Below are 24283 nucleotides of genomic sequence, written 5' to 3' on the forward strand. Positions count from 1 at the left end.
AAGACTAAAAATCGAATTATGTTGAGATAAAAGTTTAGCAACAATTTTAAATTTCTTTTAAACTTTGTACGTATAATCGATGTTTTAACTTGTTTACCTGTACTTTGAAAACGATATTTGAAATTTATTTGTTTTAAAAATATTGCATGGGGCGTCGATCAGTCCTTCCCAAAAATGACCACCAGAGAACTACTGTGATGGTTGATGCCGAAATCAGTGTTGCCGACGTCGCGAGTCATTAAATTTGATAAGATCAACAGTTTGGAGGGTAGTTCATAGACACAGGCAAATTCGAACTGCAAAGGATTGACAAAGTTGATACCAAGACCTCAATCCGATCAAACATGTATGGGATCTGTTGAACCGACTCATCCATAAAAATCCCGATGATTTTCACACACAATTAAAAAGAATTTGAAAACGCACTGATTAGGAAATGAAATGCAATTCCAAAATGGCAAAATCTAAAGATACTAAATGGAATGCGAAATCAATAACAATCTGTCATCGATGCACATGAAGCATGAACGATATATTGCTTTTGAATAATACTATACCCATTTCAACACTGGGACGCTACATTCCTAGTGAATGTCCATGATAAACATTGATGTTGCTTCTGACTTTTCATACTTCCATTTTGTTATTTTTATAATCATATGTTGTTCAGTTTTTGAAATAACCTAAAATTCATATTGGGCTCACTAATATCATAAAATCTAATCTAATTAGGTTTACAAAAACATTTTAGATTATTAAGTTAAATAAGGACAACTAGGTAATATAAATGGTATTTTGAAGATATGAAACAATAAATCACCTATGTCATATGATTTTGTTAGACTAATATATTCGATAGTCTAAAAAACAATAAAAATTAAGGTTAGACATTCGATAAATAAAACACACAAAATATATATATATCATTGGTTAACAAGTTAAATCTTTTTTTTATGTGAAAATGAATTTAGCAAAATTCCTTTGTTTTATTCAAACTGGGACAATAAAAACACAAAATTAATCTATGCAGCTTGAAATGATACGAAGAAAAACGACATTTGTTTTAACTTGTTTACCTGTACTTTGAAAACGATATTTGAAATTTATTTGTTTTAAAAATATTGCATGGGGCGTCGATCAGTCCTTCACAAAAATGACCACCAGAGAACTACTGGGATGGTTGATGCCGAAATCAGTGTTGCCGACGTCGCGAGTCATTAAATTTGATAAGATCAACAGTTTGGAGGGTAGTTCATAGACACAGGCAAATTCGAACTGCAAAGGATTGACAAAGTTGATACCAAGACCTCAATCCGATCAAACATGTATGGGATCTGTTGAACCGACTCATCCATAAATATCCCGGTGATTTTCACACACAATTAAAAAGAATTTGAAAACGCACTGATTAGGAAATGAAATGCAATTCCAAAATGGCAAAATCTAAAGATACTAAATGGAATGCAAAATCAATAACAATCTGTCATCGATGCATATGAAGCATGAACGATATATTGCTTTTGAATAATACTATACCCATTTCAACACTGGGACGCTACATTCCTAGTGAATGTCCATGATAAACATTGATGTTGCTTCTGACTTTTCATACTTCCATTTTTTTTATTTTTATAATCATATGTTGTTCAGTTTTTGAAATAACCTAAAATTCATATTGGGCTCACTAATATCATAACATCTAATCTAATCAGGTTTACAAAAACATTTTAGATTATTAAGTTAAATAAGGACAACTAGGTAATATAAATGGTATTTTGAAGATATAAAACAATAAATCACCTAATATGTCATATGGTTTTGTTAGACTAATATATTCGCTAGTCTAAAAAACAATAAAAATTAAGGTTAGACATTCGATAAATAAAACACACAAAATATACGACGCCCGACAAGCAAAATCGACCCTTATGGCAAAAATTATGAATTATCAGATTTTTTATTAATTAAACAGAAAATACTTATGCCAACTCAATGTAAAAAAATTGAAAACGATCGGTGGAAAATTAGTTAAGAAATTTCAATTTTGGTAACACATGAAATGTGTTCTAACGTAAACTTCAACGTAACGTTGGAATCATACACTTTGACGTCAATATAAGTTTGCAGCAATTTACTACTTTACTCTTCTCCTGGTACTTGACAAAATGTAGCCTGATATTCCTTCCTAGCATATAGACGATTTTTTTTAATATAGATGTTCCTACCTAACACGTGAATTTCTGGCTGCAGGAATAACTAGAAGACGAGCCAACTTATCGAACTATTATAAAGGACGATGAAGAGTATCTATTTCTTTTTGTTTGTTCATTTTATTTTTTTTGTAAAATTAATTTCTGATTTATCAAGAGCAACGATGAAATAATGGTACTTTCTGATATCATAGAATAGGTTTAATCAAAACAGATAAAATTGGTTTCTAATCTCTCCATTTTCTAAGTAGTTTCATCGTTCTCTTGCTTACAATGTTAACCGACTTATCTTATTGATGATGATTTTTGGAAGAATTCTGCCACATGCGATACAGTATCACAGTTTGATCGTCAATATTTTTTTTAGCTTGACAAAATCTACCAAACGTTTAGTATGACCAAAGGCTTATTTTTCTAATATTGTCCAGTTACATGTAGCACACACAAAGCAAGATAGTCAGTCATATACTGATTTTTTTTCTCCTACAATAACAGAACAATAAAGACTTTCATTTGTTGGATTTTAAATATAAAAGAATTCTTTTTATTTTGGTAGCGATTTCAGTGTTATCTTAAATGTAATAAAAAAAAAACAACACTGAAGTGTGAACTCCTGATTTTTCCAGGGCACTATCTGTTTTTCATGGGGTTCGTGTTGCTCAATTTTTAAATTTCTGTGTTATTTTTTTGTTTCACTCGTTTGATTTTAAGACATGCATGGTCATCTGAGTTTTCTGTTTATGATTTATGATTTCACTCGTGGTGTCGGTTTGTATTTATTTGATATTAAGGATCAACTTGACTAATTTTCACTCTTATTCGATCTTTCTAAGGTTCAGATTGAATCAATTCATATTGCCAGTTAAAACAGTTTGGCCATTCTAAATCAAATTGACAATAAAATTAGAAATGAAATATAGATTAAAGGAGCTCAATGTGGGAATTTGTCGTGGAAGGTCAGTGTTTTGAACATTTAATCTAAAGGAGTGGAATATATTTTGCCAATAGGGCGTTTAATACTGGTATTAATTTACAGCCGATTCTATTGAGTGTGAAGGCAAAGGTAATATCTTTGGTTAGCTTGATTCGCGGCTAGCTTACCGTGAAGTCATTTTTAGTTCAGGTAAACTACACTCCTTTAAAAGTAGACTCATCCGACAGATAACCAATCTATCTGTCTGTAAGACCAGGCTTCTCCGAAAGGATGGGCGTATACCTTAGCTAACCAAGGATATTACCTTTGCCTTCACACTCAATGGAATCGGCTGTAATGAATTTAATTGTTTCATATTTTTCATATCGGTTTTTTTTATAGCCGACGATACGGTATGTTTTATCTCAATGTTGAATGCCTAAAACTACGACCTGGGACTATTGTACTAGTAAAAGAGTCCCATCTACGACACACATCAGAATATATAGATGCAAATATAATGTGCGGACAGCAAGGCGACCAGACATTTGTCCATTCTGTTCAGTTGACATATCTAGTCTATAGATGCTCCGTGTTGAAGACCGTACTTTTGGTTTACTTTTTTAAATTATGACATGGATGGTGAGTTTTTTCATCGGCACTCATACTCATCTTCTTATATCTACATCCAGTTCCATTTGTCTAAAATGCTGATACATATGTGTCAAAACCCGATTATTTTGATTCACAAGAAGATAACACGCCGTTTTATTTTAATTTACCCAATAAATACATATCTTTGCCTTCTTTGAATAGTTCATTTCTACATGTATTATCTTCAATGTTATCGTTAAATGAGAACTGCAGCTGCGAGTGCCATTTCATCGGTTTCAGATATATGTCTTGCAATAAACATATACGCATGTCAATGTTTACAAAACAAACTAAAACGCACGTTAAACTAAAAGTGATTTAAACGAAAAATAACATTTGAAAACTTTATTAAATAACATTAAAAATATATCTCAAGTGCGAAATTTCAATCTGTCCGTGTTCGTAATAAATATCAACTATTTTTATGTATTACTATAATTATAATAAGTTTCGCCTGGATATCCCTTATCAGAGAAATTTGATTCGAAGTCAACTTGAAAATTTAAATATTATGCAAAAGTAATAAATAGATTGTTTTTTAACATCTAAAGTATGACATTTCAAGATTGAAAAAAAATATGAAGAACAACAAGTTTATTTGATGTGATCTAGTTATATGTTTTTTTTCAGCTTGTACTGCCTCCATTAGTCCTTGCCTCATGTTTACAGATCATTGGAATATATTAAGCATCATCTTTTTTGAAAATTAACGCAACATTGCAAAATTGCATTTGTTTCTGTTTCTGAATTTACATGGCGTTAAAAAATACCATTGAAAGTTTATTATCGGATTGCTAACCTTATCGTTCCGTGAATTTAGAGATTTACACGACGGGTGATACAGTCAGTGACTCCTGATCATTAAGTCAAATTCATCAATTTAAAAAATGTCTTCTCATCGTTGTATTACCTTTTGTACTAGAGTTGCATATTTATTTCAATCAAGTTAACAACTCAATTTAAGTCAAACAATATCCCGCATCTCATTTTATTCACAATCAAAGAAAATTAATACGACGAAAATGAACTGTGACCATTAAATAGTATACATATATTTGACAACATTGTAACAATGATTGTCTCTGGATTAACCAGCTTAAACAATCTCGTGTATGCATCCAAAATTGTTACTCATTTTTCGAATCAGCTCAAGCCTCTAGCAATTTTTATTTTATAATGATCACTGATGATTTTTCTTCCTTTCTTTGTTTTTTTGTTTCTTCATGGCCTACCACACAGACCATTTAAGAAAAAAATATTAAAAGATTTGTTTTCGAATGGATGCAGAACACCTATATTTTGTTTACTTTTCGAAAATGTAAAACAAGAATTAAGATAAAACTTGTCCTGAATAAAATTGAGAAAGGAAATGCAGAATCTGTCAAAAAGACAACATCCTGGCCAAAGAACCGAATTTTAAGTTTGTTATAGTTTTTGTGCCGTATGAGCCGAGTTTATTCCATCCTCTTTCCACTTAGAAGATGAGTGGCCGGGATCTCTAAAGCCGATTTTGGTGATTTTTGTAGGAGATTTAAGTAAACTACTGGCATTTATAAAGCAAGTGAAACATTGAGTTACTGCTTACTGATGATACCCCCGCCGAAATATTTCGGTAAACAGGAAGTTGTTGAGTGATGAATATGAAAACGCATCGCACGATATAACTGAATTATATAAACCCTGAAACCAAATTTCAGAAATCCTTGTAATGTAGTTCCTAAGAGATATGCGACGAATATATTCATGGGACGGACGGACGGACTGACGGATGAATTGACTAACGGACAGACAGAGGTTAAACAGTATACCCCCACTTTTTTAAAGTGAGTGATAATAATTATGAACTGATATTTGTTTCATACTAACAGTTTTAAACGCATTGCAATTTTTTATGCCCACCTACGATAGTAGAGGGCATTATGTTTTCTGGTCTGTGGGTCCGTTCGATCGTTCGTCGTACCGTTCGTTCGTCCGTTCGTTCGGCCCAGTTCAGGTTAAAGTTTTTAGTCAATGTAGTTTTTGATGAAGTTGAAGTCCAATCAACTTGAAACTTAGTACACATGTTTCTTAAAGCGTGGCAAAATAAAAGACGAAAATTTTCAGACAGACTTTCTTCTCTTTCGTACTTAACTTCTTGTAAGCAGACTCTCTCGTGTGATTAACCATGCAAGATTTTCCGCATTTGGCATACATAATGTTTCGCCAAATATTAAATTATTTTCTTAGGTTCTTCATACAACTTGCCGTATTAAAAGTAAAAGAAATCAAGCTGCGGAAAAAAACTTTTAGAAAATATTTAAGTGTTTTTTTTCTTTTTACACAACATTGGTATTGTTTATATGTTGTAGAAGGTTAATACGTGTATCATCACATATCGTGGTACTATATATTAATGAGACATGGTGATGTGTGGGATTTTATTATATTGTTTATAAATCATTCCTCTCAAGACAATAAGAATATACAGCGTATGTCAAAACAAGCATTTGAAAAGTTTGAATAGAAATTTATCACAAAATTAAATTTTAAATCGTAAATACGACATTATTTTACCAATCTAATTAAAAACCGATCTCTCATCGCTCCTGTTTCTGATATGTCGCGTGGGAGATCTAACGAAACCGGCTTTGAGGTCACATGTGAGTGAACTAAAAGTCATGAATTTATTAAGATATGCAAATGAGTTGACGACCTATTAATAAGCCAATCAAAAAAGTTTATGAATTATTTTGACTGACGATTTCGTCGTAAATGAAATGAGTTACATCCCTTTGCCTTACGTTAAACTTCCAAGATCGTGGAAGACTCAATTTCATTGGTCGAAAAAGACACACCTACGAGGTCACTCACATGTGACCTCAAAGCGGGTTTCGTTAGATCTCCCAAGCGACATATCAGAAACAGGGGCGATAAGAGATCAGTTTTTAATTAAATTGTTATTTTACAGAAGTATTTATATGTAATATAAGTGTGGCAGAGTCATATTTGATTGATATATTAAAATATGATATTGTTGATTAGTAATTTTATTGCAGTGTTTGATAGTTTAGTTACTCATTGTTTTTATTTCTAGCACTATTGTTCTAGTATCATTCTCTTTTCCCTTTGGTGAACCTCTTTTCTTTCATATCATTTTGGAGGGAAAATTCTAACCTTTTGATTGGTCAATTTTCAGGCCATAGGCCTTACTATAGGTTTTCATTGTTCCTGGTAGATTTAGACTGTAGACATATTGGAATGCAGTAAAAATTACCTGCTTGATATATTCAACTCTGACATTCATAAGATTTATATTATACTTCTTGGATTTTCAATATTCTTATATTCAGGTCAGTTGATTGACCTTATTTCTAATTAACAAACTAATAGTATGTCATTTTAATACTTTGTGAAAGGATTGATTGTATGCATTGAATGGAGGAATATTTGGAGTATGAAAGAGTAAAAGATTAAATCATTTTATAAAAACACAGAGTCATATTAAACATTTTAATATAAAACATTCTAGTACTTTAAATATTATAAAGTTACAATAAAAGTAAAAGACAGATAACTTTGGTATTTGAATAATACAGAATTCTGAAACTACATATTTTAGATGTAGTTGTGTATTTTATTTAATTGGTGAAATAGTCCTGTCACTGGACTTATGAATGTTATATTTTCATTTATTCAGGATATGGATTAATACCTTGACAAATTATCATATGAGTAGTGCTCAGATTTTATATACACGTACAGCACTGTGATGCTTCCAGATATTACACAGACCTATGTACCATATACATGGTAAGCATTGTGTTCTATGTTGTCTATTTGTAATGTCTGTGTTGTCAATGTTTTATTTAAGTAATTGTCTGTTTATGTGAAGTGTAGTTTATGTGATATATTTATGTTGGTCAGAATTTGTATACTTTGTATACAAATCTATTTAAAAATGGACAACTCATTAAGAGATTTGAGATGTATTATTATGAGATACATATGAATTATATTGTATTGGAAAGTTAACTAAAGAGTTAGATTTGTGTGTTTAAAGGACTTATTGTAGTATATAGATATTTAAGGAATAAGTATGAATTGTAGTTATTCCCCTTTGCCCATATGTTACATGTACTGTCTTGTCATGTGAATATCTATTATTTGTTATTATATGTTGTAGGGTCTAAATATTGTGTATTAAAGAAAAGATCCCTAGAACATCGTTAATGTTGTATTTGACTAGAAAATACCCCGTTACATAAGAATATACTATTCAGTTCGCATGGATAACGCTATGTTTAGAAAAAATATCTCAATTTCAACGTGTAATTTATCGGTTTGTTCTACGTTACATTCTAGCGTTGACTACCGATAACGACGTCAAATGCGATAAGGGTGGTTTTTGCTTGACGAGCGTCATATATATATATATCATTGGTTAACAAGTTAAATCTTTTTTTTTTGGAAAATGAATTTAGCAAAATTCTTTTGTTTTATTCAAACTGGGACAATAAAAACACAAAATTAATCTATGCAGCTTTAAATGACACAAAGAAAAACGACGTTTGTTTCCATCGGGTTTGAAAACAGTTGGCTATTCATCAGGGAATGTATTACGATCGGAATCATATATTAAATTGATAGTGCGTTTAATCAAAACCATTTTTTCAAAAATTCTACATCTTCTGTCGTCAATCCGCGAAGATTCCCATCTTCAGACTTTATTAAAAAAAAAGTAGTAGCTGTATATACATGCGTTCAGTTATGATAAAGCCTTGTTTTAATGTGTCTGTGCATTTGGAATAAGAGATCAACTTAAACTAAGACAACATTTCTTAAATGATTATTTATCTTTGATTCCTATAAAATCTCAATGATTTGGGTATACGTATGTTTTGGCATTTCGAATATTCTAGATACATAACGTTTTTTCACTCTTAAGATTAGAGTACTTTGCTGAGATGAGTATTGCAACATTATGTTAACATTTATTTTGAATATTCAACAACAAATCACAATGTGTACAAAACGTCATCACGTACCTTAGTTTCTTTATTTGGATCTATATCTGCCCTTTCTAATAACAATTGTACTATGTCGAGATGTCCATGACTAGCAGCTGCATGTAAGGGAGTAACACCATTATACTAAAATGAAAAGATTGCAAGGTTCATGGCATCATATGAAAGTTAACAAAAACCATCCATACAAATAAGTACAGTACAAAAAAGTTACATTTGACTACATATCAATGAATTTCAAACTGTTTTTTTGTGAATTGTAATTTTGTTGAAACTGTAAATGAAGTTTATGTCCGCGAGTGACTTCATAATTTATAGCGACTGACCTTTGTAAATATTTGTGTAGACTATTGATTTAATTTGTGCATGATTTGTATCTGTACTTGTGTTCTTAATTATTACTAAGGACCAAAAATGGAGATTGAATACATAATTATGAAGTATCATATCGAGAAAAAAAGCACACTGTTCATTGTATCTAGTTTACACGCATCTCATACCGTATTTCATGCCTTAAAAATTTATGACGACACACTCGACCTCGGATGAGTCGAACCTCTGATGAGGCGAATACTTTGGTTCGGTCCCTTCGACTTCGACACAACGAGGGCCGACTGTAATTACTTGTCTACATGAAACACGTTCATTGTGATCTGTATTCAAATTTAATTATTAGTGACAAAGGTTGCCTTTTTCCAGAAGTTCAATTGTTCTGTGTGTTTTTCCCCATCCCCAACAAACAAAAACCTGATTGCCTTGGTATGGTCATTATTGTCCGTGGCGTCAAACTCAACAAACAAATACACAACACTATCATTGTTAGTTGTATCACACTTTTAGTATAACAGTTGGTATCATAACGGACATATTTGAGGAGAGAGGTTACAATAAAGGCAATCAAAATAGGACAAGAAATAGTTAAAGTTGTCAAAATTATATAACAGAAATAGACAAGCTGCTTACATCTACGACACTTAACGTAGTTGAAAGTTGTCTTATTGGCAATCAGATCACATTTACTTTTTTTTTATATGTATCAGGATATGTTTAATTAAAATACCATTTTTCTTTCTTTTTATTTTCAAACGATTTAGCAATTGTCCTACTTGACTTATTTATTCATATTTTTTGGGAGTTTGTATATTTCAATAAAACATTTTCAGTGTTATCCCTTTTTGGTTTGATAAAAGATTTTACAAAGTTGGACTGTCCTGTAAAGGACGTCATCACATACCCCATTTTCTTTATTCGGATCTATATCTGCTCTTTCTAATAACAATTTAACAATGTTGATGAATCCACCTTCAGAAGCTGCGTGTAAGGGAGTACCATCATACTGAAATAAAAAGTGTATAATGTTCGCATTATCATACAGACATGTAATACAAAGTATGTCATACTAATTATTAAAGTACAAAAAAACATTGGCCAACAATTCGAGTATGATGAATTTCAAAATAGTTTTTCTTAATCGCATTTTTGTCGAGACTGTTAATAAACTGTGTATTTGATTCCCATTTAATATAACATAAAGTAGTTTGTTCTGTTTGTGTACTCCATTGTCATCCCCAACAAAAACCGACAAAATCTTTCTACTCCAACAAAACAAATACACCAACAACATCATGGTAAGTTATCCTAAACTTTTAGTATTACTGTTTGTATCATTACGGGCAGATTTCAGAAAATAGGTATCAGTGCACGAAATAAAAGAGTGTCGAAAGATACAAGAGAGATAGTCAAACTCATGGATCGGACATAAACTGACAACGCCATGGCGTAAACAGTAAAAGACAAACAGACAAATGATAGAACACAATACACGCATCTGGTACTCATTTTATTACAAACCCAGTCAAAATTCTAATTCGGTAGGTCATGTTCGTCAAATGGTATTCATGCCACCTCTAAGATAGGAAGTTTCATAATAATTTCGAAACCCGGTTTTGATGGCTGATAAAATAGATGTCAATAATTTTTAAAGGGGTTTCGTGTTTTGCAAAATTTGGGTCTTTAAGATTGACGTAGCATGGGTATGGATAGACACTTTCAGTTTCTTAATACTGATTTGCATCAACGACCTCACAGCCTTAATTTATTCGGAAAGAATATCTACGTCTTCGTTTTTGTGTTTAGCCATTTTTCATGGCAAAATCCACGACTGAATCCATCAGAATGTTGACGGTTTCTTTCCAATTGATGTATTTAGGCTCACGAAATCAAGGACCTTTGGATAACACATTTTGCAGAGAAGTGTTATTGACAATGTTGAGGTCAACGGTTATAACGTTGCCAGCCAGATTTTATGTGAATTGTGAACTAGCACAGGTGCAGTCAGGAGGTTTAGATGTGTTGTCAATATTGAAATTTTACAAAACGTGTTTGTAATTCGACATGTTGGTTGCAATTGGTTTGGTATAGGTATAAGACATGATTGGTACAGACTGGTTTTTGGTGGGGTTAGTGTTGTTTATTCTTTAGTTTTCTATGTCGTGTCATGTATACATTGTTTGTCTGTTTGTCTTTTTTATTTATTGGCCATGGCGTTATCAGTTTATTTTAGATTTATGAGTTTGACTGTCTCTTTGCTGTCCTTCGTCCCTCTTTTTTTAATAACTTATGCACATAAAGATTTAGTTAATAACTTCTGTACATAAGGACTAAGTTAATATCTTTTGTACACTCAACATGCTCATGGTGACATGTATTCGAATCCCTTTTCAATTGATAAAGATTTCTAGTTTTCCAGAAATTCGGTTGTTTTGTCTATTTCCTACAGGTTCATCCACCAACATTGTAAAACACTCTGACAAAAAAAAACTATTAATAACCGAAGATGTGTAAAGTATTGATTAAACCAAATACGTAAAAATAGAAATAATATATCCACAAACCTATACCATTACCAGACATAACAAACAAATACAGACATATGTCTGAATGAATTGTGCCTTGGAGTATAGTAAAAGGGCACTCTTTTGCAAAAAACAATACAGATAATTGAGATCTTTAATGTCTATGATTTCTAGTTTTCCAGAAAGTCGGTTGTTCGGTCTATTTCCTACAGGTTCATCCACCAACATTGTAAAACAATCTGACAAAAAAAACTATTAATAACCGAAGATGTGTAAAGTATTGATTAAACCAAATACGTAAAAATAGAAATAATAAATCCACAAACCTATACCATTACCAGACATAACAAACAAATACAGACATATGTCTGAATGAATTGTGCCTTGGTAAAAAGGCACTCTTTTGCAAAAAACAATACAGATAATTGAGATCTTTAATGTCCATGAAATCATGCTTTATGATTGTTAGATACAATAATGTACTAACGCAGATATCGTACTCAAGGTAAAATAAAAAAGATGAAGTCTGTAAAAACTGACAAAACCAATGGAAAGACCTGACAGGAACTGACATATTCTTGACTTGGTATCGGCAATTTTAAAATCTAGCAGCATATATAGTATACATACATTATTTGTTTTAGATCATGACAAACACACAGTCACAACTAGCAATGATATCAACACAAACAAGCGTCTGGAGATGATACTTAATAGAAATTCACAATCACATCTTAAAAATACAGCTTGATTTAAGTAAACTATTGCTACGAGGCACACAAATCAAAGCCCGCTATACAAATAGTAGGCGTCAGAGTCAAATCTTTAGATTCAGCACAATTGTGAAGCCACAAAATCTAAAACACGAAAGTCGTATCATCATATACATAGTCGTGTCAGGAGTGATACGACCATAAGGGGAATAATAGTAAGAATTCAAATATACGGAAAACTGCAAAAGTAATTATATGACACATTGTCAAATACTGAAATCATTAACTCAAGACCATCCTGTATTATTATAAACTGTATATTCAAGCTAGTCAATTTTGCCAGTGTAGAATTAGTTACCCATTGACAGGTACATGATACAGTTAATGAACTATTGAAATAACAAACCCATTAAGGCCCCTCACCTTTGATTATAGTGTAAAACTTACATTTCACATTTTTGTTTATAAGATAAACATATGCAAAAACTACTAACTAGAAAATAATAGAGTCCAACTGTTGAGAAAAATAGGATTTGCGAGTGTCTCTGTAATAAAGACATGTTCTTTTATTGATAAAACTGTAATTGTCGCGAAAGAATATACTTAACATATGTACATTCCCGTGTCCTTCGTTCATTTATGTTAGAGATCAATATTTTAACATGTAATATTGAGTCAATGCGTATGATCTTTATTATTTAAATGCCATAGATGAATCTAGCAACTGATTCAGAACAATTATTTGAAAACAAATGTCTACTTTCTTCTTCACAAAATACAACTTACGAAGATTTTTCATGTTTGTGTATGTTCAAAAAGGTTGATATATATTCACTGATTCAAAGAACAAATCTGTGTCCCGTTACCTTTTTCCCGAATGTAACCTACCGAATTAGATTATTTACTGTCTTTGTAATAACATGAGCAACACGTCAGGTGCAAGATATGGAGTTGGTTCTGCTTACACTTCTGGAGCATCCGGAGATTTTGGTGGTATTCCTCTTGCCGTTGTACTGCTGTTGTGTCTTTGTTTTGTTTACGCATCGTTGTCAATATAATGGAATGTTATGCCACTGTCGTACAAGTGAGAGTTTAAGTACTATAAAAACAGGTTTAGACCACCATTTTGTACACTTGAGTGTGCCTGTACCAAGTCAAGAATATGAACATTCAAGATTAACAAAGGCCAGAGAAACCTGATTTGGAACAGGCAGAAAACTGTCCAAGTTTGATGTTTAGATAGGTAACAGAGGAACCTTCCGTATATATTGAATGAAATACTGTAAAATCAGAAATTATTGCTATGTTTAAATTAAAAATTTAATTATGAATTTTGTCAAAATCGCAAAAATCAAAATTTTATTTCAGTCGTAAACGATAAAATCGCAATAATAAATACACGCGATAATTTCTGAATTTCCAGTATCAAAGAAACAAAATGTATTAAAAACAAATTGTCCAGAGAACAATTGAAAGTCTTAAAAAAAGCACATATTTTGATCGAAAATGTTTACTTCCCGTTTAAAATGTCTATTCTTATGTAAAAAAAAATCAACAATGAGCAAAGCCCATACCGCATAGTCAGTTATAAAAGGCCCCGAAATGACAATGTAAAACAATTCAAACAAGAAAACTAACGGCCTAATTTATTCACAAAAATTGAACGAAAAACAAAAATGTAACACATAAACAAACGGCAACCACTGAATTACAGGCTCCCGACTTGGGATAGGAACATACATTTTGAATGTGGAAAAGGGGGGGGGGGGTTAAACATGTTAGCGGGATCAAAAATTCAAGTCAAATTGATGTTTTAAAACAACATAAAAATAAAAAAGTGTAAAAAAAAAAAAATTTTAATAAATGTTGAAAATATTTTTGTGTTTGTGAGTGAAAAACTACTTAAAATTGTAGAAATATTCAAAAGTAGCTCTCGATCGCGTTTTTGTTCTGCGGATACGTTAACGGAACATCAATCAAGTAATCGATCTTCATGACTATGGCTTCAATATTCAATGGTATAACATATCATGTTCTGCTTGTCGTAGACTCAAAGTTGGAATAGATCTACGAAAACTAAAGAACGTTCATGTGTGGTTTAGCAATTGTACATGCCAACGACACTGATGTCCAGATATTGTTCGGAAGATGTTTTGAGAAGTTACGATGCTACCGGACATGGAAAATTAAACTGTTACAGTATATTACAGAACACAAAACTGGCTATCTTTGCTGTAAATATAAGTTAAAAACCGGACATGGTTTACATTAAAGCTAAAAATCCCAATCCCACGGCATCAAATAATTTAAAAATAAACATATGACCTTTAACAGTGGAGGGCTAAACTAGCATTGAGCCGTGTCCAGGTCCTAAATAGAAAATAAAGAGATGTGGAGTAAATGTACACGGGACAAAATCGCACACAATACATAGAAAAAATACAAATTATAAATGAACAGGGCTTTTATTCCTGTTCTTCATCTTGAAAGGAGCTGGAGGGTCTTCAACGAGGAACTAGACCATTGATCCTCATTATACAAAAGTAACATAGGTTAGTGCATCGGACTACAAAAACATAAGTTCCTGGTTCAATCCCCGTTCCGGGGAGACAATTTCCAATCCACAATTAATAAATATGTTTAAACTAACAATAGCCACACAAATGACTTTGTGGATTACATTATTTTTTTCTTCATCCTACATATGTCTTGATATTGTTCATACATGTAAATACTAGAAGTCTTACACTGTATCTATATATTTTGCTCCGAGACCAGAACATAATAAAATAGATGAAACAAAACTTGCGCTTTAGAATAAGAAAGGGTCTGAACGATTTTGTATCATTTTTTCCAGTTCTTCTTGGGTCCTTGAGCCCTACCCTCGCCAACAATATATAGTTTGCTAAATTTGTAAAAGAGGCTAGTTACGCTTCTGTGTTATCCTCTTAGATTAACCTCTCCAAACTTAAAACTAAAGATCACGCACCCTTATTGTTTAGATTGATAAAGACTTTCGCATCCGTCGACATTTTCTTCGATTAAAATAATATTGATCTGACAACCGCTGTGCATGTATACTTTAACGACCTTTAAATGAATGACAAATGACAACATTGTCATTTTTTGAATGACAATTAAACAGTGTGGGGAAATATAAATTGAATACACTTTCGTTTTTCGTTTTTTGTTTTTGTGAAATCAAAAATGAAATGTGAAAACACTTTCATTTTTCGATTTTAGTTTTTGAGAAATCAAAATTGAAAAATGAAAACACTTTCGTTTTTTTTTTTTTTTTGATATTTCAAAACAAAAAACGATTGGACGCAGATATACACGGACCCTGATAAGAAAGATGTTAATAATTTTGAAAGAGGTTTCGTGTTGTTTAAAATTTGGGTCTTTAAAGATTGACGTAGCATGGGTATTGATAGACCCTTTCAGTTTCTTAATACTGATTTGTATCAACGATCTCACAGCCTTAATCTATTCGGGAAGAATATCTACGTCTTCGTTTTTGCGTTTAGCCATTTTTCATGGCAAAATCCGTGACTGAATCCATAAGTATGTCGAAGGTTCCTTTCCAACTAATGGATTTAGGCTCACGATATTAAAGACCTTTGGATAATACATTTCGCAGGAAAGTGTTATTTACAATGTTGAGGTCAACGGTTATAACGTTGCCAGCCAGTTTTTATGTGAATTGCGAACTAGCACAAACAAATCAGGAGGTTAAGATTTGTTGTCAATATTGAAATTTTGCAAAACGTGTTTGTAATTCGACATTTGGGTTGCTATTGGTTTGGTATAGGTATAAGAAATGATTGGTACAGACTGATCTTTAAAATAAGGAGGTATTTTCGACAGAACTTATTTTTGATTACAGTTATTGCATAAGTTAACGCCATTGAGACCTTCGTTGGCAAAGGAAACTTTATGAATTGTATTCTAAATCAATCTGTGCATAAGGATTAAGTTGATAACTTCTGTACATAAGGACTAAGTTAATAACTTATGCATAAAAATATTAAGTTAATAACTTCTGTACATCAGGACTAAGTTAATAACTTTTGTACAAACAACATGCTCATGGTGATATGTATTCGAATCCCTTTTCAATTAATAAAGATTGCTAGTTTTCCAGAAAGTCGGATGTTCTGTTTGTTGCCTCCAGTTTCATCCACCAACATTGTAAAACAATCTAACAATAGAAACTATTAATAACCGAAGATGTGTAAAGTATTGATTAAACCAATTACATAAAAATAGGAACAATATATCCGACAATCTTTACCATTACCAGACATAACAAACAAATACAGACCTATGTCTGAATGAATTGTTCTAAGGACTATTATAAATAGGCAGTATATAGTATTACATACCAATACAGATGACTGAGGTTTTCATTGTCCATGGAGTGTTGTAAATATGCAGTAAATTGTAAAAACCAATACAGATAACTGAGATCTTTAATGTCCATGAAATCATGCTTCATGATTGTTAGATACGATAATGTACTAACGAGGAACTCAAGGGTGAAATCAGAAAGTCTGTAAAAACTGACAAAACCAAAGGAAAGACAGAAACTTGGTATAGGCAATTTTAAAGAAAATGTTGGCGTTAATGTGGTTTATAGCTCGCTCAAACTCCCATTTATATGACAATTATAAATAGTTCCATTATATTGATAATGTTGCTTGACCAATCAAAACAATCAAAATTGTTCGACGTGACAATAATTGGGGTCTAGCAGCATATATAGTATACATACATTATATCAACTATTTTTTTAGATAATGACAAACACACAGTCACAACTAGCAATAATATCAACACAAACAAGGGTCTGAAGATGATACTTAATAGAACTTCATAATCAAACCTTAAAAAATTCAGTTTGATTGAAGTAAACTATTGCTACGAGGCACACAAATCAAAGTCCGCTATACAAATGGCATGCGTCCAAGTCAAGCCTTTAGATTCAGCACAATCGGAAAGCCAAAAAATCTAAAACACAAAAGCCGTATCATCATATAAATAGTCGTCTCAGGAGTCGTATGAGCATAAGGGAAATAATAGTAAGAATACAAATATACGGAAAACTGCCAAAGTAATGATATGATACAGTGTCAAAAACTGAAATCATTAACTCAAGACCATCCTGTATTATTATAAACTGTATATCCAAGCTAGTCAATGTGTCACGGCAGAATTAATGACCAATTGACAAGTACATGATACAGTTAATGAACTATTGAAATAACAAATCAATCAAGGCCCTCTTTCACTTTTGATTATAGTGTAAAACTTACATTTCACATTTTTGTTTATAAGATAAACATATGCATAAACTACTAACTAGAAAATATTAGAGTACAACTATTGAGAAATATAGGATTTGCAAGGGTCTCTGTAATATAGACATGTTCTTTTATTGATATAACTTGTCGCGAAAGAATATAATTAACATATGTACATTCCCGTGTCCTTCGTTCATTTATGTTAGAGATCAATATTTTAACATGCAATATTGAGTCAATGCGTATGATCTTTATTATTGAAATGCCATAGATGAATCTAGCAACTGATTCAGAACAATTATTTGAAAACGAATGTCTACTTTCTTCTTCACAAAATACAAATTACGAAGATTTTTCATGTTGGTGTATATTCAAAAAGGTTGATATATATTCACTGATTCAAAGAACTAATCTTTGTCCCGTTACCTTTTTCCCGAATGTAACCTACCGAATTAGATTATTATCTGTCATTGTAATAACATGAGCAACACGTCGGGTGCCAGATATGGAGTGGGTTCTGCTTACACTTCTGGAGCACCCGGAGATTTTGGTGGTATTTGTCTTGCCGTTGTACTGCTGTTGTGTCTTTGTTTTGTTTGCGCATCGTTGTCAATATAATGGAATGTTATGCAACTGTCGTACAAGTGAGAGTTTAAGTACTATAAGAACAGGTTTAGACCACCATTTTCTACATTTTAGTGTGCCTGTACCAAGTCAAGAATATGACAGTTGTTGACCATTCGTGTAATGTGTTTTATTATTTGATTTTGCCATTTAAATAGGGACTTTCAGTTTTGAATTTTACTCGGAGTTCAGTATTTTTGTTATTTTACTTTTTACTTTTTATCGATATGTTGCAATTAAACAACATGTTAAAATTGGTAAATGAAATTGTCGAAAATAATGAATATCGCTTAATAACATTTTGAATAAAATTGATAGTGGAAACGTGGATTGTGTCAAAAATACAAAAAAAAAAAACAACAGAAAATAGCCCAAGCTACCAACTGGTCTTATACACAGCGATAAAATCCCTTACCTGGTGGTTAGCTTTAGCTGGTTCTTAACAATAATGATAACTGGTTCAGCGAAAATGGACGTCACACTTATCCCAAAACAGATAAATGAACCAGATTTAAAAAAAAAACATTCAAGATTAACAAAGGCCAGAGGAACCTGATTTGGAACAGGCAGAAAACTGTCCAAGTTTGATGTTTAGATAGGTAACAGAGGAACCTTCCGTATATATTGAATGAAATACTGTAAAATCAGAAATTATTGCAATAATAAATACACGCGATAATTTCTGAATTTCCAGTATCAAAGAAACAAAATGTATTAAAAACGAATTGTACAGAGAACAATTGAAGGTCTTAAAAAAAAGCACATATTTTGATCGAAAATCTTTACTTCCCGTTTAAAATGTCTATTCTTATGTAAAAAAAAAAAATACAGCTAAATGTAGTTTGTTTTTTTATGAAACAAATATGGTTTCTATATAGTTTTGATAAAAGATAAGGGAGAAGGGTAGGTACTTCTGATTTTATATTTGGTAAAATTTAAACCTTACTTTACATTGATTTTAAAAATATTACGTTCTTGTAACTTAAAAAAAAGAAAAAATAACAGCCTTCCTGGCTTTTAAAGGTTGCTGACCAATGGTAAATAAACTATATAGATATAGGAAGATGTGGTATGAGTGCCAATGAGACAATTCTCAATCCAAATGATAATTAATAAAAGTAAACGATTATATTTGAAGGTATGGCCTTCATCCCGTAGCATTGGCTCACACCGATCAGGAAGCTATAAAGGGACCCAAAAATTAGTCATGTTGAACCATTTAAATGGAAAAACCACGAGTCTAATCTATATAATAATGAGAAACGAGAAACACGTATGAATTACATCAACGAACGACAACTACTGTACATCAAATTCCTGACTTAGGACAGGTTTGAATTTATCATGTACCAATAATGATATACAACATAGAATGAAATGTAGAACGTTGATTTTAATTTTAACCTTGACCTCAATTTCAAGGTCTTAAAGCAAGGATCTAAAACAAAAGACCTGAATTATATACTGTGTATGATTTATCTGTTATATAACATATATAGGCAACAGTAGTATACCGCTGTTAAAAATTCATTAATCGATAGAGAAAAAAACGCATCCAGGTTACAAACTAAAACTGAGGAAAACGTATCAAATATATGAGATCTACGACACAACAGAGACTCAACACAGGAATGTAAAACACAAAGAAACGAACCAAAGTTTAACAATGGCCATTTTCCTGACTTGGTACAGGGCATTTTGGGACATGCCAAACCTTCTGCTTTAATGACAGGGTTAATTATAACATTAAAATGACAACTTTACACGACAGGGCTACAATAAATAAATGGGTGAAAAAACTTTTTTTTTAAACGTAATAATATCTTTATTGCATATTTGCTGTAACAATTTACTAAGTTTACAGCTTGTTACTTAGTATACCTCATGTTAGTTTACCTAATAGTATAGGAAAGCACTAATTGGTAAGATATAACTTATTCATAATATTAGTATCTATAGTACAATTGATTTCACAATTATATAAAATAAATATTGTGAATACAGATACAGATCTTTGTTAAAACATTTCTTTCCTTTTTTTTTATACATTAACTTTTCCGGAATTTTTTCCGTTATCGATTTTATCAAATGATCCGTGTTCTATTGAAAGTAATTGGGCATAGTGTTGGTTCAGCAAGCATGTGTGTTATCGAATTATCGATTGTGTCTAAATATTCTTATATAAACAGGATTAAATTTAATTTATAAAATTCGGTAAGTATACAATTTTTGTTTAAGTTTCTACTGATCTATTGTATGTCGTCGTGTATATGTATTACACAAGTTAAATCATTCATTTTAGCGTGCACAATTCACAATTTGTCTACACTATAGAATAAATTATTAAATGATCGTGATTACACATGTTTATCTCTTTTTTTTCCCTATTACTGTTAATGAATATAACAACAATATGTACCATGTCGTTACTTATGCATGGTTGAACATTTTTACAAACATATCTGTACCACATGCCGACATTTATGATTGAACCTGTGAATAAACATATATGGCTTGTAAACAATAAACAATTGTGCTTACAATTTCCAATTCATTGGTATTGGTTTTTTTAACATATATAATTGGTTTATCCAATTTTGTTGATATTTAAGCTGAGTTAAGATGATAGTTTCAGAGATTTTACCCTGTTCATCAATGATATCATTTATTGTAATTATATCGCTTTTTATCCAATCGTCAAAGTTTAGACATTTTCTGTTAAACCTAATATTATCATTTCCCCTCAAAACTTGTTTTCTAATTTAAAAAAAATCTTTTGGGATATTTTGTGTTTCCTCCATTTTTCACTTATCCAATCTTTAATTGGTTGCTTGTAAAAATCTGGCATATTTTGTCACTTATTTTTATCAATGTCTTTAATACTCTTTAAATTCATTTTGAATACAAGAAGATTTTTCCCTAATTTGTTAAAATAAAATTTTGGAATGATTGTCCAATTATCATTTTTATCTTCACCTAATGTTAGAACCCAGTTGATATGCAGTGATTTTATGTAAACATCAATGTCTGTCATTTAAGGTCCACCTTCAACAAAATCTTTTGAAAGTGTGGACCTTTTTATTTTGTCTGTTTTGCCTTTCCATATAAAATTATATATCAAAGTTTTAAAATTTTGCAACGTTTGTTTAGGTATTATAGTGTTTGATGCAATATATGTTAGGTTTGGCAAAACAAGTGATTTGATGATGACTATCTTTACTATAATAGTAAGATTTCTTTTACTCCAATCATCTATTATTTTTTTACATTTTAAAAGCTGTTTTTCAAAGTTTAATTTTTGACATTCTTGTTTGTTGTGACCAAAATAAATTGCAGGACTTTTAATAGGTGTAGTACACCAATTTATATCTCTACATTTATCACGACAGTGTTTCAATTGGCCTAGCCATATCCCTTCAGTTTTTGTTTTATTCAATTTTAAACCTGAGAAAGTACCAAATATTTCTATTAAATTAATTGCAAGAGTAGCATCTTTTTTTGATTGAAGAAATAAAGTAGTATCATCTGCTAGTTGGCAAATTTTCAGATAATTACTTTTCGCGTCTAGTTTTATTTCTAGTCCTTTTAAATTTTTATTTTTCCTTATCTTAATTGCCATTACTGCTACTGCTAGAACAAATAGTAACAATGACAACGTGCATCCTTGTCGGATTCCACGAGAAGCACTGAATCGAGTAGAATGGAGAAAATATAGGACAGAGAAACAAACGAATAATAGCCATCAGAGACTATTATTCGAACAAAATTGCCGAGATTAGTAACGATCAGAAACAGTTACATGAAATAACTGGAGATTTAATGGGGAACAAGCGTGAAGCTTAAAATTGATACCATTCGAAATGGATTATGTGCATCGATCGGCGAAATGTCGGGAAGTCGAAATTATATATCAGCTGATCAGAAATTCAAAGGCGTGCATTTACATGTTCTACCTCCTGCAATACTCGAAGAAGTCAAGAAAATTATTCTGAAAGCGCCATCCAAATCCTGTGAACTGGACCCTTTACCAACACACCTTATCAAAGAGTGCATAGACACTCTAGCGCCTGTCATTACGAACATAGTGAACATGTCGTTGGCTGAATCAATAGTACCTTCAACTTTCAAAGAGGCAGTTGTGCGGCCATTACTTAAGAAAGCGAACCTAGACAAAGAAGTTTTAAAAAATTACCGCCCAGTTTCAAACTTGCCATTTGTATCCAAAGTTGTCGAGAGAGTTGTTGACACGAGATTTCGATCTCATATCATGTTGAACTCTTTACATGACGATATGCAGTCAGCATATCGCACCGGACATTCAACTGAAACAGCACTGATCCGTGTTCATCATGACATTACATGCGCACTCGACAACAACTCTTGTGTAATATTGCTGATGTTGGATCTCTCAGCAGCGTTCGACATGATCGATCACGACATTCTATTCGATCGTCTACAGTATACTTTTGGTATATCTGGAACAGCCTTGTCGTGGCTTCGTTCATACTCGACTTATAGGTCGCAATGTGTCTCTATTGGATCTGTTCACTCCGACAATATGGTTCTGAAATATGGCGTCCCACAGGGTTCCGTGCTTGGACAGAGACTTTACTCCATGTTTTCGTACCCGGTTAGTGAAATATGTAAGAGGCATGGCATGGCATACCACTGTTATGCGGATGATACGCAAATTTACCAAGTCATCAAGCCATTAGATAACTGGGGTGACATTACCGAGCGCCTAGAAGCTTGTTTGGAAGATATCAAAACTTGGATGTGTACAAATATGTTGACGTTAAATCAGGACAAGACCGAATTGATTGTTTTTGCTCCAAAACACAAAGTCAAAAGTCTTAGTAAGTTACAACTGAATTTTGATGGAACTATACTAAGTGAATCTACCAGTGTTCGAAATCTTGGAGTTTTTCTCGATCAAACCCTCAGCTTGCAGCAACAGACAAATGCAATTACCACATCCTGTTTCCATCGGATTCGATCATATATAACGGAGGACGCTTGCAAAACTCTTGTATGCTCTCTTTTTACGTCGCGACTTGATTACGGTAATGCTTTGATGTATGGTGTGAATGTCTCGAGTCTATCCAAACTTCAACGTGTTCAGAACACAGCTGCCAGACTAGTGACCCGCAAAAAGAAGTTTGAACATATAACTCTAACACTTATGACTCTTCATTGGCTACCATACACATTCCGATGCCAGTATAAACTGTTGCTTAACGCATTCAAAGCCTTGCATGGACTTGTACCTGCGTATCTTAGTGAACTAATACATTGTTACAAACCAGCACGATCGTTTCAATCTGAAAATGCTTCTTTAATTGAGAAATTTGTATTTTTATTTTATTTTTTTCAAACCGGAATATTTTAGTAACTTATTTTTAAATACAAAATTCAGCAAATTTTAGAAATATTTAGTTATTAAGATTTTTACTTATTCATTAATAATTCTTTTAATTAATGTTTTTACCAAGTTGCTGTAGTCTTAACTTTTTATAGTTGATTTGATGTATGCTTTATACATATTTCGGTATATTTTTAACTTTGTAATTTCGTGTATGTACGAACTTGTGTATTTTTGTTTTAACATGTAAAGCGCTTGAGAATAATTGTATTTTTATATAATGCGCTATAAAAATCCCTTGTAATAATAATAATAATCAAAGGGTAACAGGTTAAAAAATATGTTTATGCCAGACGCTACCTCCACACAAAACTAAGCTGAGATGAAACAGTTTGAAAGCCATAACAACTACAAAGTTAAATATTGCCGAGGATCAAAAGTTTCAAAACGTTGTGAGGCCAAGGTTATCCGCCAGGGAAAAAACTTCATTATTATCAAGAATAATACATAGTTTTACAAACAGTAAATTTTGTAAAATGACTATATAATAGATATTCATGATAAAACTGAAGTGGTGACTAGCTAAAGAATAAAAACGAATACACGACAATCACAGCCGTGTTAGACATAGTCATTGCAACACCCA

The 24283-nt window shown here is 32.0% G+C and overlaps 1 protein-coding gene across 1 annotated transcript in view; it reads right to left on the reverse strand.

The window, feature by feature from the left end:
• LOC139527475 (putative ankyrin repeat protein RBE_0317) overlaps nucleotides 1-24283 on the reverse strand; it is a 129448-nt gene that overhangs the window by 45685 nt on the left and 59480 nt on the right. The window contains exon 4 of the mRNA XM_071322954.1: nucleotides 10015-10116. Within this exon, the coding sequence (XP_071179055.1) occupies nucleotides 10015-10116 (102 nt within the window). The remainder of the gene's footprint in view (nucleotides 1-10014; nucleotides 10117-24283) is intronic.

The sequence above is a fragment of the Mytilus edulis genome, chromosome 6, assembly GCF_963676685.1.
Source record: "Mytilus edulis chromosome 6, xbMytEdul2.2, whole genome shotgun sequence".
NCBI lineage: Eukaryota > Metazoa > Mollusca > Bivalvia > Mytilida > Mytilidae > Mytilus > Mytilus edulis.